This window comes from Tursiops truncatus, chromosome 12, assembly GCF_011762595.2.
Source record: "Tursiops truncatus isolate mTurTru1 chromosome 12, mTurTru1.mat.Y, whole genome shotgun sequence".
Classification (NCBI taxonomy): Eukaryota; Metazoa; Chordata; class Mammalia; order Artiodactyla; family Delphinidae; genus Tursiops; species Tursiops truncatus.
In genome coordinates this window covers 55621993-55636160 of record NC_047045.1, presented here as the reverse complement: position 1 = coordinate 55636160, position 14168 = coordinate 55621993, and the positions used below count along the sequence as shown (strand labels likewise).

General features: G+C 38.0%; 1 protein-coding gene across 2 annotated transcripts in view; it reads left to right on the top strand.

The window, feature by feature from the left end:
• The window catches only part of PTPRK (protein tyrosine phosphatase receptor type K), a 561831-nt gene that overhangs the window by 340078 nt on the left and 207585 nt on the right, over positions 1–14168 (top strand). For both annotated transcript variants that reach the window (XM_033867699.2, XM_033867698.2), the window contains exon 7: positions 8646–8939. In XM_033867699.2, coding sequence (XP_033723590.1) covers positions 8646–8939 — 294 coding nt within the window. The remainder of the gene's footprint in view (positions 1–8645; positions 8940–14168) is intronic.

Sequence of the window (14168 nt, the reverse complement as noted above, 5' to 3'; positions counted from 1 at the left end):
ATCTGCATCTTCTCCAATCCACCCCTACCTGCGACGGAGGGGAGGACACCAAGAGAAGCATTGTGTGGCTGCATTTAATAGTTTATTTATTTATTTTTTACCAGATGTAGAGCATCCTTTCATATTTTTATTGGCCATTTTGGTACGCTCTTCTCTGAAGTGTCAAACTCTTGCTCATTTTTTTTTTTTTCAGATTTCACTTATTTTTTTATACTTTTTTAAAAAACATCTTTATTAGAGTGTAATTGCTTTACAATGGTGTGTTAGTTTCTGCTTTTTAAAAAAGTGAATCAGTTATACATATGTTCCCAAATCTCTTCCCTCTTGCATCTCCCTCCCTCCCACCCTCTATATCCCACCCCTCTAGGTGGTCACAAAGCACCAAGCTAATCTCCCTGTGCTATGCGGCTGCTTCCCACTAGCTATCTATTTAACGTTTGGTAGTGTATATATGTCCATGCTACTCTCTCACTTTGTCCCAGCTTACCCTTCCTGCTCCCCGTATCCTCAAGTCCATTATCTAGTAGGTCTGCGTCTTTATTCCCGTCTTGCCCCTAGGTTCTTCATGACCATTTTTTTTTTTTTTTAGATTCCATATATACGTGTTAGCATACGGTATTTTTTTTTCTCTTTCTGATTTACTTCACTCTGTATGACAGGCTCTAGGTCCATCCACCTCACTAAAAATAACTCAATTTCGTTTCTTTTTATGACTGAGTAATATTCCACTGTATATATGTGCCACATCTTCTTTATTCATTCTTCTGTCAATGGACACTTAGGTTGCTTCCATGTCCTGCCTGTTGTAAATAGAGCTGCAATGAACATTGTGGTACATGACTCTTTTTGAATTATGGTTTTCTCAGGGTATATGCCCAGTAGTGGGATTGCTGGGTCATATGGTAGTTCTATTTTTAGTTTTTTAAGGAACCTCCATACTGTTCTCCGTAGTGGCTATATCAATATACATTCCCACCAACAGTGCAAGAGGGTTCCCTTTTCTCCACACCCTCTCCAGCATTTATTGTTTCTAGATTTTTTGATGATGGCCATTCTGACCGGTGTGAGATGATATCTCATTGTAGTTTTGATTTGCATTTCTCTAATGATTAGTGATGTTGAGCATTCTTTCAGGTATTTGTTGGCAATCTGTATATCTTCTGTGGAGAAATGTCTATTTAGGTCTTCTGACCATTTTTGGATTCAGTCCTTTGTTTTTTTGATATTGAGCTGCATGAGCTACTTGTAAATTTTGGAGATTAATCCTTTGTCAGTTTTTTCATTTGCAAATATTTTCTCCCATTCTGAGGATTGTGTTTTCGTCTTGTTTATGGTTTCCTTTGCTGTGCAAAAGCTTTAAAGTTTCATTAGGTCCCATTTGTTTATTTTTATTTCCATTTCTCTAGGAGATGGGTCAAAAAGGATCTTGCTGTGATTTATATCATAGACTGTTCTGCCTGTTTTCCTCTAAGAGTTTGATAGTGTCTGGCCATACATTTAGGTCTTTAATCCATTTTGAGTTTATTTTCGTGTATGGTGTTAGGGACTGTTCTAATTTCGTTCTTTTACATGTAGCTGTCCAGTTTTCCCAGCACCACTTATTGAAGAGGCTGTCTTTTCTCCACTGTATACTCTTGCCTCCTTTATCAAAGATAAGGTGACCACATGTGTGTGGGTTTATCTCTGGGCTTTCTATCCTGTTCCATTGATCTATATTTCTGTTTTTGTGCTAGTAACATACTGTCTTGATGACTGTAGCTTTGTAGTATAATCTGAAGTCCGGGAGCCTGATTCCTCCAGCTCTGTTTTTGTTTCTCAAGATCGCGTTGGCTATTGGGGGTCTTTTGTGTTTCCATACAAATTGTGAAATTTTTTGTTGTAGTTCTGTAAAAAATGCCATTGGTAGTTTGATAGGGATTGCATTGAATCTGTAGATTGCTTTGGGTAGTATAGTCATTTTCACAATGTTGATTCTTCCAATCCAAGAACATGGTATATCTCTCCATCTATTTGTATCATCTTTAATTTCTTTCATCAGTGTCTTATAATTTTCTGCATACAGGTCTTTTGTCTCCTTAGATAGGTTTATTCCTAGATATTTTATTCTTCTTGTTGCAATGGTAAATGGGAGTGTTTTTTTAATTTCACTTTCAAATTTTTCATCATTAATGTATAGGAATGCAAGAGATTTCTGTGCATTAATTTTGTATCCTACTACTTTACCAAATTCATTGATTATCTCTAGTAATTTTCTGGTAGCATTTTTAGGATTCTCTACATAAAGTATCATGTCATCTGCAAACAGTGACAGCTTTACCTCCTCTTTCCGATTTGGTTTCCTTTTATTTTTTTCTCTTCTGATTGCTGTTGCTGATACTTCCAGAACTATGTTGAATAATAGTGGTGAAAGTGGGCAACCGTGTCTTTTTCCTGATCTTAGTGGAAATAGTTTCAGTTTTTCACCATTGAGGACGATGTTAGCTGTGCGTTTGTCATATATGGCCTTTATTATGTTGAGGTAAGTTCCCTCTATGCCTACTTTCTGGAGGGTTTCTATCATAAATGGGTGTTGAATTTTGTCGAAAGCTTTCTCTGCATCTATGGAGATGATCATATGGTTTTTATCCTTCAGTTTGTTAATATGGTGTATCGCATTGATTGATTTGTGTATATTGAAGAATCCTTGCATTCCTGGGATAAACCCCACTTGATCATGGTGTATGATCATTTTAATGTGCTGTTGGATTCTGTTTGCTAGTATTTTGTTGAGGATTTTTGCATCAGTGTTCATCAGTGATATTGACCTGTAGTTTTCTTTCTTTGTGACATCTTTGTCTGGTTTCGGTATCTGTGATGGTGGCCTCATAGAATGAGTTTGGGAGTGTTCCTCCCTCTGCTATATTTTGGAACAGGTTGAGAAGGATAGGTGTTAGCTCTTCTCTAAATGTTTGATAGAATTCACCTGTGAAGCCATCTGGTCCTGGGGTTTTGTTTGTTGGAAGATTTGTAATCACGGTTTCAATTTCATTACTTGTGATTGGTCTGTTCATATTTTCTATATCTTCCTGGTTCAGTCTTGGAAGGTTGCGCTTTCCTAAGAATTTTTCCATTTCTTCCAGGTTGTCCATTTTATTGGCATATAGTTGCTTGTAATAATCTCTCATGATCCTTTGTATTTCTGCAGTGTCAGTTGTTACTTCTCCTTTTTCATTTCTAATTCTATTGACTTGAGTCTTCTCCCTTTTTTTCTTGATGAGTCTGGCTAGTGGTATATCAATTTTGTTTATCTTCTCAAAGAAACAGCTTTTAGTTTTATTGATCTTTGCTATTGTTTCCTTCATTTCTTTTTCATTTTTTTCTGATCTGATCTTTATGAGTTCTTTCCTCCTGCTAACTTTGGGGTTTTTGGTTCTTCTTTCCCTTTTTGCTTTAGGTGTAAGGTTAGGTTGTTTATTTGAGATGTTTCTTGTTTAAGGTAGGAGTGTATTGCTATAAACTTCCCTCTTAAAACTGCTTTTGCTGCGTCCCATAGGTTTTGGCTCATCGTGTTTTCATTGTCATTTGTTTCTAGGTATTTTATGATATCCTCTTTGATTTCTTCAGCGATCTCTTGGTTATTAAGTAGTGTATTGTTTATCCTCCATGTGTTTGTATTTTTTACAGATTTTTTCCTATAATTGATAGCTAGCCCCATACCGTTGTGGTTGGAAAAGAAACTTGATACGATTTCAAGTTTCTTAAATTTACCAAGGCTTGATTTGTGACCCAAGATATGATCTATCATGGAGAATGTTCCATGAGCACTTTCGAAGAAAGTGTATTCTGTTGTTTTTGGATGGAATGTCCTATAAATATCAATTAAGTCCATCTTGTTTAATGTATCATTCAAAGCTTGTGTTTCCTTATTTATTTTCATTTTGGATGAGCTGTCCATTGGTGAAAGTGGGGTGTTAAAGCCCCCTACTATGATTGTATTACTGTCGATTTCCCCTTTTATGGCTGTTAGCATTTAAATGCCTTATGTATAGAAGTGCTCCTATGTTGGGTGCATAAATATTTACAATTGTTATATCTTCTTCTTGGTTTGATCCCTTGATCATTATGCAGTGTCCTTCTTTGTCCCTTGTAAGTCTTTATTTAAACTCTGTTTTGTCTGATATGAGAATTGCTCCTCCGGCTTTCTTTTGGTTTCCACTTGCATGGAATATCTTTTTCCATCCCCTCACTTTCAGTCTGTATGTGTCCCTAGATCTGAAGTGGGTAGATAGCATATATACGGGTCTTGTTTTTCTGTCCATTCAGCCAGTCTATGTCTTTTGGTTGGAGCATTTAATCCTTTTACATTTAAGGCAATTATCGATATGTATGTTCCTGTTACCATTTTCTTAATTGCTTTGGGTTTGTTATTGTAGGTATTTTCCTTCTCTTGTTTTACCTGCCTAGAGAAGTTCCTCTAGCATTTGTTGTAAAGCTGTTTTGGTGGTGCTGAATTCTCTTAGCTTTTGCTTTTCTGTATCGCTTTTAATTTCTCCGTCAAATCTGAATGGTATCCTTGCTGGGTAGAGTAATCTTGGTTGTAGGTTATTCCCTTTTATCACTTTAAATATGTCCTGCCACTCCCTTCTGGCTTGTAGAGTTTCTGCTGAAAGATCAGCTGTTAACCTTATGGGGATTCCCTTGTATGTTATTTGTTGTTTTTCCCTTGCTGCTTTTAATATTTTCTCTTTGTATTTAATTTTTGATAGTTTGATTACTATGTGTCTTGGCGTGTTTCTCCTTGGATTTGTCCTGTATGTGACTCTCTGTGCTTCCTGGACTCGACTAACTGTTTCCTTTCCCATATTGGGGAAGTTTTCAACTATAATCTCTTCAAATATTTTCTCAGTCCCTTTCTTTTTCTCTTCTTCTTCTGGGACCCATATAATTCGAATGTTGGTGTGTTTAATCTTGTCCCAGAGGTCTCTTAGACTGACCTCAATTCTTTTCATTCTTTTTTCTTTATTCTGCTCTGCAGTAGTGATTTCCACTATTTTGCCTTCCAGATCACTTATCCATTCTTCTGCCTCAGTTATTCTGCTATTGATACCTTCTAGAGAATTTTTAATATCATTTGTTGTGCTGTTCATCACGGTTTGTTTGCTGTTTAGTTCTTCTAGGTCCTTGTTAAACGTTTCTTGTATTTTCTCCATTTTATTTCCAAGATTTTGGATCATCTTTACTACCATTATTCCGAATTCTTTTTCAGGTAGACTGCCTGTTTCCTCTTCATTTGTTAGGTCTGTTGGGTTTTTGCCCTGCTCCTTCATCTGCTGTGTGATTCTCTGTCTTCTCATTTTGCTTAAGTTACTGTGTTTGGGGTCTTCTTGTCGCAGGCTGTAGGTTCGTAGTTCCCGTTGTTTTTGGTGTCTGCCCCCAGTGGCTAAGGTTGTTTCAGTGGGTTGTGTAGGCTTCCTGGTGGAGGGGACTAGTGCCTGTGTTCTGGTGGATGAGGCTGGATCTTGTCTTTCTGGTGGGCAGTTCCACGCCTAGTGGTGTGTTTTGGGGTGACTGTGGCCTTATGCTTTTAGGCAGCCTCTCTGCTAATGGGTGGGGTTGTTTTCCTGTCTTACTAGTTGTTTTGCATAGTGTGTCCAGCAGTGTAGCTTGCTGGTCATTGAGTCGAGCTGGGTCTTGGCGTTGAGATGTAGATCTCTGGGAGATTTTCGCCGTTTGATATTACGTGGAGCTGGGAGGTGTCTTGTGGACCATTGTCCTGAACTTGGCTCTCCCATCTCAGAGGCAGAGGCTTGATGCCTGGCTGGAGCACCAAGAGCTTGTCATCCACACGGCTCAGAATAAAAGCGAGAAAAAAAAGAAAGAAAGAGGAAGATAGAATTAAATCAAATAAAGTTATTAAAATAAAAAATAATTATTAAAACAATCTTTTTAAAGTAAAAAAGAAAAAGAAGAGAGCAACAAACTAAAAAGCAAATCCACCAGTGATAATTGGCGCTAAAAAGTATACTAAGAACAAAAACGGACAGACAGAACCCTAGGACAAATGGTAAAAGCAAAGCTATACAGACAAAATCACTCACAGAAGCATACACATGCACATTCACAAAAAGAGAAAAACGGAAATATATATATATATATATATATCATTGCTCCCAAAGTTCACCTCCTCAATTTGGGATGATTCGTTGTCTATTCAGGTATTCCACAGATGCAGGGTACATCAAGTTGATTGTGGAGATTTAATCCGCTGCTCCTGAGGCTGCTGGGAGAGATTTCCCTTTCTCTTCTTTGTTCGCATAATTTCCGGGGTTCAGCTTTGGATTTGGACCCACCTCTGCATGTAGGTCGCCTGAGGGCATGTGTTCTTCTCTCAGACAGGACGGGGTTAAAGGAGTAGCTGATTCGGGGGCTCTGGCTCACTCAGGCCAGGGGGAGGGAGGGGTACGGCGTGCGGGGCGAGCCTTTGGTGGTAGAGGCCGGCGTGACGTTGTACCAGCCTGAGGCGCGCTGTGTGTTCTCCTGGGGAAGTTTTCCCTGGATCATGGGACCCTGGCAGTGGCGGGCTGCACAGGCTCCCGGAGGGGCGGTGTGGATAGTGACCTGTGCTCGCACACAGGCTTCTTGGTGGCGGCAGCAGCAGCCTTAGCGTCTCATGCCCGTCTCTGGGATCCGCGCTGATAGCCGCGGCTCGTGCCTATCTCTGGAGCTCCTTTAAGCAGCACTCTGAATCCCCTCTCCTCGCGCACCAGGAAACAAAGAGGCAAGAATAAGTCTTTCCTCTTCGGCAGGTCCAGACTTTTTCCCGGACTCCCTCCCGGCTAGCCATGGCGCACTAACCCCCTTCAGGCTGTGTTCACGCAGCCAACCCCAGTCCTCTCCTGGGATCTAAGCTCCGAAGCCTGAGCCTCAGCTCCCAGCCCCCGCCCGCCCTGGCGGATGAGCAGACAAGGCTCTCGGGCTGGTGAGTGCCGGTGGGCCCTGATTCTCTGTGCGGGAATCTCGCCGCTTTTCCCTCCGCACCCCTGTTGCTGTGCTTTCCTCCGCGGCTCCGAAGCTTCCCCCCTCCACCACCCGCAGTCTCTGCCCGCGAAGGGGCTTCCTAGTGTGTGGAAACCTTTCCTCCTTCACAGCTCCGTCTCACTGGTGCAGGTCCCGTCCCTATTCTTTTGTCTCTGTTTTCTCTTTTACCCTACCCAGGTACGTGGGGAGTTTCTTGCCTTTTGGGAAGTCTGAGGTCTTCTGCCAGCGTTCAGTAGGTGTTCTGTCGCAGCTGTTCCACATGTAGATGTATTTCTGATGTATTTGTGGGGAGGAAGGTGATCTCCGCGTCTTACTCTTTCGCCATCTTGAAGCTCCTCCCATTTAATAGTTTTTCTTCATGTAATTTGCTTTAACTCATTTTAAAAATACCTTCAAAAGAATTTAGGGGGGCTTCCCTGGTGGCGCAATGGTTGAGAGTCCGCCTGCTGATGCAGGGGACACGGGTTCGTGCCCCGGTCCGGGAAGATCCCACATGCCGGAGCGGCTGGGCCCGTTACCCATGGCCACTGAGCCTGTGCGTCCAGAGCCTGTGCTCCACAACGGGAGAGGCCACAACAGTGAGAGGTCCGCGTACCTCAAAAAAAAAAAAGAAAGAAAAAAAATAATTTAGGGGCAGTTTTCACTTTTTATAGATTAACACTTTCCTTGAAAGTCTTTTGGCCTCGCCAATAAATGTTTTTCCAGAGATTCAAAGAAGATCCCACCTGATAGTAATGTACTAATTAGAGACCATATGGACAGAGCTAGAGCTATGGGGTCTATAAAATTCAGTATCAAATTTCACCTCATTGTTGTTAAAGGAAAAAATGCTCTAATTCATTATTCATCATTTCCATAAGTTCAAACATTGGTATAATGTTTCCCAAAGTTTCTTTCAAGCAAATTATGTAAGCTATTCAAAATTAAATTACAGTGTACCTTTGACATTTGAGTTTAATACCTGATGCATTGCCTTATCACATGCTACTCACAAAGGCCAGTGATATACAATGATTTGTGATTTTCCCCCGTGTAAATTTCAGTTTCCTACACTGAGAGGTGGATGTATGGAAACAAGTCAGCACCGGGCATCAGCTCCTGAGTTCAGCTTTGCTGTGCCGTCTTTTCATTTCATCTGCAGGAAGTCTTCAGAAGTAAAAAGAAAAATACAAAACAAAACCAGCAAAAGCAAAAACAATACTTGGCCATATTTCATGAACGAAATGAGTTATAGCAGTATTCATTAATTTTGAGATTTGTAAAGGTCTTAGTATGCCAAGAATGTCAAAGATCAACTGTACTGTGTTTAGTTGCTAATCAGAGCTATCCATCTCTAAATATTTTCTCTTTATTTCCCTTGGTAACCGTGTCTTTACAAATTTATCTCCCAGAGAGGTATGTTTTTAATAAAAGAAAACTTGTGGTAAAAGGGTCATATTCCATCTGTGAAAGTATTTGCTCTCTAAAAGTACAGTTTCCAGACCACTCATTCCCAATTTTAAGCATTTATTATGAACTCCTAAATAAATTATTCCTTAAGCCTTTAGACTTCAAGAGATATTACTATATCTATGTACTATAGTCGTTTGGATTTTTAAGTAATGAGATTGCACATTTGTCTCTCCTAGAACCACCAAGACCCATTGCTCCTCCGCAGCTGCTTGGTGTTGGGCCGACATATTTGCTGATTCAGCTAAATGCCAACTCCATCATTGGTGATGGTCCCATCATTCTGAAAGAAGTAGAGTACAGAATGACATCAGGATCCTGGACAGAAACCCATGCAGTCAATGCTCCAACTTATAAATTATGGCATTTGGATCCGGATACTGAATATGAGATCCGTGTTCTACTTACAAGACCTGGTGAAGGCGGGACGGGGCTTCCAGGACCTCCACTAATCACCAGAACCAAATGTGCAGGTAAGACTGAAGAGCCGGCCACTCTGCCAGTGAAGGAATCTAGCATAAGACATACAATATTCATACAATATTAAAAGTACTAATTATTTGGTACATGATTAGTCACACTATTCTAAGAGTTCCAGTTGTAGCCTTAAGTATGTCATAAATTTGAGTGATGTAAGGGCAGTGTGAATGTTTCTCTTTTATTTTTCAGTAGTATTATGAATCCACAGTCTTTTCTTGCATGGTAATTTTGCTTGGCTTGCTTATATTTAGTCCAAAATCTCTGACTGATGCAGGTGAATGTATTATATAGAGAGAAAACCTTTGCAGTTCAAGCAAACGTTGAATACCTTTCTACTGTGTGGAAATTGTCTTCCTCGGTAATTTTGTTATGGTCAGTGCAGAGGCCATATCTGATAATACACATAAGAAAAGTTACTCTGAGCCAGTCCTCAGTAAGATAACCCTCCTATTCAGAAAATCCTGTTGTCGAGGATGAATGCAGCAGCTTGGCACCCAGCTGTAAAATACAGAGGCTTTCCATATGTTTTTAAGCCTTGTATTGCCCTCCTAATGCCTGAAACAGAGTGGTGAAAATAATAGCACATGGAGAAAACACAAAGAAAGAATAAAAAGTGAAATAAAAAGTAATATAAAAGCATACATCCTAGTTTCTTATTGTACGATTGTTATAATGAGAGAAAATGTTAGCTATTTATTAAAAGCCACTGAAAAGTTTGTCTAAGTTATTAGAGTATACTTTTAGTGCACTGTTTATTTTATTGTTGAAAATAGTTTAATTTTTTAGGTCAGTTGAAAGAAACATTTTTTATCCATCAAGCATTATGTTGAAACACCTGCAAAGTTAGTACCTGGGTCTATGCGTCTTGAACATTTATAGATTTAGGTTCTGAAAATTGAAAACTAAGACCATGGGGATCTATGAAAATGTAAATGCCTGTAAAATGTCTTTTGTTTCTTTAACATCTGTTTAGCAATTACAGTATTCTGAGGCTACCCACCAAGAGTACTGATCTAAGATCAAAGCAAAATCCATGCAATTACCTAATGTACTGTCATCCCTAAATATTTTTTATTCTGGTTCAATTTTTATATGTTAGTATTTATATATTAATTGTAAATATCAATATATTTCATATATTAATATTGAAAAATGCTCACCAATAGGAAGCTTAACGGCTCCATCATTAGTCTCAGATGTAGACAACAGAGTCTAGTAATTTGCTGATTGGTGTCATACATTTATCCTGTGGTTGAAAAATAGCTTAACCTCAAAAACACTGGTAAGTCTCCATGGCTCAGCCTAAATCACACAAATTCCTTTTCAAATTTGTTGTACAGCTATGTCTTTTCATTCTAGGTAATGTGACAAATTATTCTTATTGTAGTAAATGAACTTCCTGAGGGGAAAAACAATTTAACTCTACAACCTCAACTAGTCAGAGAAATAATTTAAAAAGGAGACAGTATGGAAACTGAGAAGTAGCTCACTCTTCCAAAATTAATATCCAGTGCTAACATAAAAAGATGAATAGTGATATCCATTTTACTGAAGATATTGCCTACACATATTTTCTGATAAAATTACCTTTTTCTGCCTACATTTAATCCTTATAAGGTATATACAAATTAAAATAATAAGTGTTGATTTACTATTCCAGAGATCTTCCTTGTGATTTTTTGTGCCCTAACTTCTTTCTTTTAAATATCTCATCTGCCTTCTTATTTTTTTATTTCATCAAAATAGATCCTTAAAAATTTATAGTACCACACAATGTGTTGTTAATATAATGTAATTTTTTAACTTAGGAATTATTTGAAATCGGCCATTGGTGTGAAGGCCAATGGAGATGGCAAATAAATGAAACTGTGGGGTTTTTTTTTAATATATCTTTATTGGAGTATAATTGCTTTACAATGTTGTGTTAGTTTCTGTTGTACAACAAAGTGAATCAGCTATAAGTATACATATATCCCCATATCCCCTCCCTCTTGAGCCTCCCTCCCATCCTCTCTATCCCACCCCTCTAGGTCATCACAAAGCATCCAGCTGATCTCCCTGTGCTGTGGAACAGCTTCCCACTAGCCATCCATTTTACATTTGGTAGTGTATATATGTCATTGCTACTCTCTCACTTCATCCCAGTTTCCCCTTCCCCCCCGTGTCCTCAAGTCCATTCTCTACTCTGCGTCTTTATTCCTGCCCTGCCACTAGGTTTATCAGTACTGTTTTTTTAGATTCCATATATGTACATTAACATATGGCGTTTCTTTTTCTATTTCTGACTTACTTCACTCTGTATGAATAACTCAATTTTGTTCGTTTTTATGGCTGAGTAGTGTTCCATTGTATATATGTACCACATCTTCTTTATCCATAGCACGATCTTTTTTGACCCACCTCCTAGAGTAATGGAAATAAAATACAAAATAAACAAATGGGACCTAATGAAACTTAAAAGTTTTTGCACAGCAATGGAAACCATAAACTAGACGAAAAGGCAACCCTCAGAATGGGAGAAAATATTTGCAAACGAAGCAACTGACAAAAGATTAATCTCCAAAATATACAAGCAGCTCATGCAGCTCAATATAAAAAAAACAAACAACCCAATCCAAAAATGGGCAGAAGACCTAAATAGACATTTCTTCAAAGAAGACATACAGATTGCCAACGAACACATGAAAGGGTGCTCATCATCACTAATCATTAGAGAAATGCAGATCAAAACCACAATGAGGTATCACCTCACACCAGTCAGAATTGCCATCATCAAAAAATCTACAAACAGTAAATGCTGGAGAGGGTGTGGAGAAAAGGGAACCCTCCTGCGCTGTTGGTGGGAATGTATATTGATACAGCCACTATGGAGAACAGTATGGAGGTCCCTTAAAAAACTAACAATAGAACTACCTTATGACCCAGCAATCCCACTACTGGGTATATACCCTGAGAAAACCATAATTTAAAAAGACACATGCACCCCAACGTTCATTGCAGCACTGTTTACAATTGCCAGGATATGGAAGCAACCTAAATGTCCATCGACAGGTGAATGGATAATGAAATTGTGTTTTAAGGCTAGTTATGCTCTATTAAGTGGATGAAAAGAACATGTTGATGAGCATTGATTTATCCCTATTGAATACTTATGTTCAGAATGCATATTGAGCTGCAGTAAGTAAAAATAGGACTGTAAAGTGTTTGAGATATTTTACTTTGAGAATAACCTTATCTGTATGGGAGGGGATAGAGTAAAAATAACTTACACTCATAGCTGCTTTCAAATTTATAAATGTCTTGACATTTTGAAATAATATTGGTCTTTTTTTCTGGTATGTTATTTGAGAAACATTTAAGTTGTGGGCTCTGTGGCATAAAATGGTATCAAGCTCACTCATCTGTAGTTTTACTTCCAAATTTAAAAAGTTTTTTTTAAAACTATCTTTCACATGTGGTGAGTCTTTGTCACATATCTTTATTAATTTATTTATGTCCTCATAAGGTGTGTTTGATGCAGGTTTTATGGTAAAAAAAAAGTGCTTATAAACTAGATTTCCAGGTACATTGTAGATTGTAGAGAAACTGGTTACTGTTTTATAGGAATGTCTACTAATCTTGCTCTATTATTAGAAAAAGAGGGAAAGCTTATGCAATTATATATTCTATTAATTTTTAAATAATCCTGAAAAGTAGAAGTTGGATATAATTGATAAACATTGCATGTCTAAATACAGAGTCAGTAAAGGTTAAATTTATGATGTCCATCTACTTCTCTTCAAGGTTCCTTTCCCCAGGTTTAAGATCCCTCAAACCCTACCAACACCAGCATCATCACTAGACTCAGCCTGGTGTTTTATAACAACAAAATAGAACACAACTTATGCTATGATATTATCTGATATTTAGTACAAAAATTCTTCATGGTCTGGGGAAATGATCCCTTTAAGACACCAAACATAACTTTTGGAGAAGTTCCCATCTAATTCTATTAAATTGTGCAAACTCTGAATATTGGTTCTATAAACCATTCCATTTTAACAAATATTAGGAGAATGTCATGGTGTAGGGTAGTGTTTTACCATTAATATCATCTGGTTGAGTAAATATTTATTGTTTTGAAATAGCTATTTTAATGCATTCTACATGTTAGACCACCAAGAAGCCTTTGAAGATAAGTATAAATTTTTTTTAGCTATATGTATGTGTCTGATACCAATTTCACATGAATTTCTTATAAGTAACAAAGGGATGATGATTACTTTCAGTCTCTCAGAAATTCTTATTTTATTTTGGTGAATCACAGAGGAACAATTTTTGACTACTAGGGACCTATCAAAGAGTAAATTAGTTACTATTTGGTGTCTTAAAAACTCCATTTTAATGTAGTTAAGCCTTTGAAATTTTACTTCTGGCAATAGTAAACTTTTTCATTCTTGGCAGAGATCTGTCAATACATAATTTTACAGCAAATTAATGAAATGGTTTTATTTATGTATTAATGAGTATATTTTGTATTTTAAATGCAAGTGTAGATTTTCATAATTCAGTATTGATTGGTACTGCTTTATAATTATTTGGATATTATTATCCCAGTTTTGTAGCTGGTGAATCTAAGATTCAAGAAAAACAAAATAAAAACAATGATTTGGCTAACCTCAGCCAACTGGGCCACTGGGGCTCACACCCATTTTCTGGAACTTGAAAAGCCTGAATTTTTTCCCCTCTTTCTCCTACTACAGGCGATCTTTCCCACCCCCACCCCCTTTCAGAAGAAGAGTGTAGCCTGAGTAAATGAAAGTGTGATGTCTGGGAGGGATGTACATTTAAAAAAATTGAATCTTCATGGCTGAATTATTCCTTGAGAAAACAGCTTAATGTTTGCAACTTCAGTTTTATTAAAAGCACAATTGATTAGTGTGTTGACACTCAAGTATACACTCTTAAATATTTTAAACAGTTAAAGAAGTGTAAAAAATGTTTTACACTATTCTTTTCTGAAAATGTCCTACCTAGTTGCCAAAGCTGTGTCTTTGTTTTCTTTCTGAAGTACATTAAAATCATTTGGTAAGTGCAATTACCTGCTTCAGGGTTACTCAAGTTAGGAGAGGTGGTAATTACAGCCTCTGGTGCCTGTAGCCACCTACCCTTGCCTCATGCTTCTCTATGTGCCTGAGGGGTATGATTACTTCGTTGTTAGCTTACAGCCTGACCCATGTTAT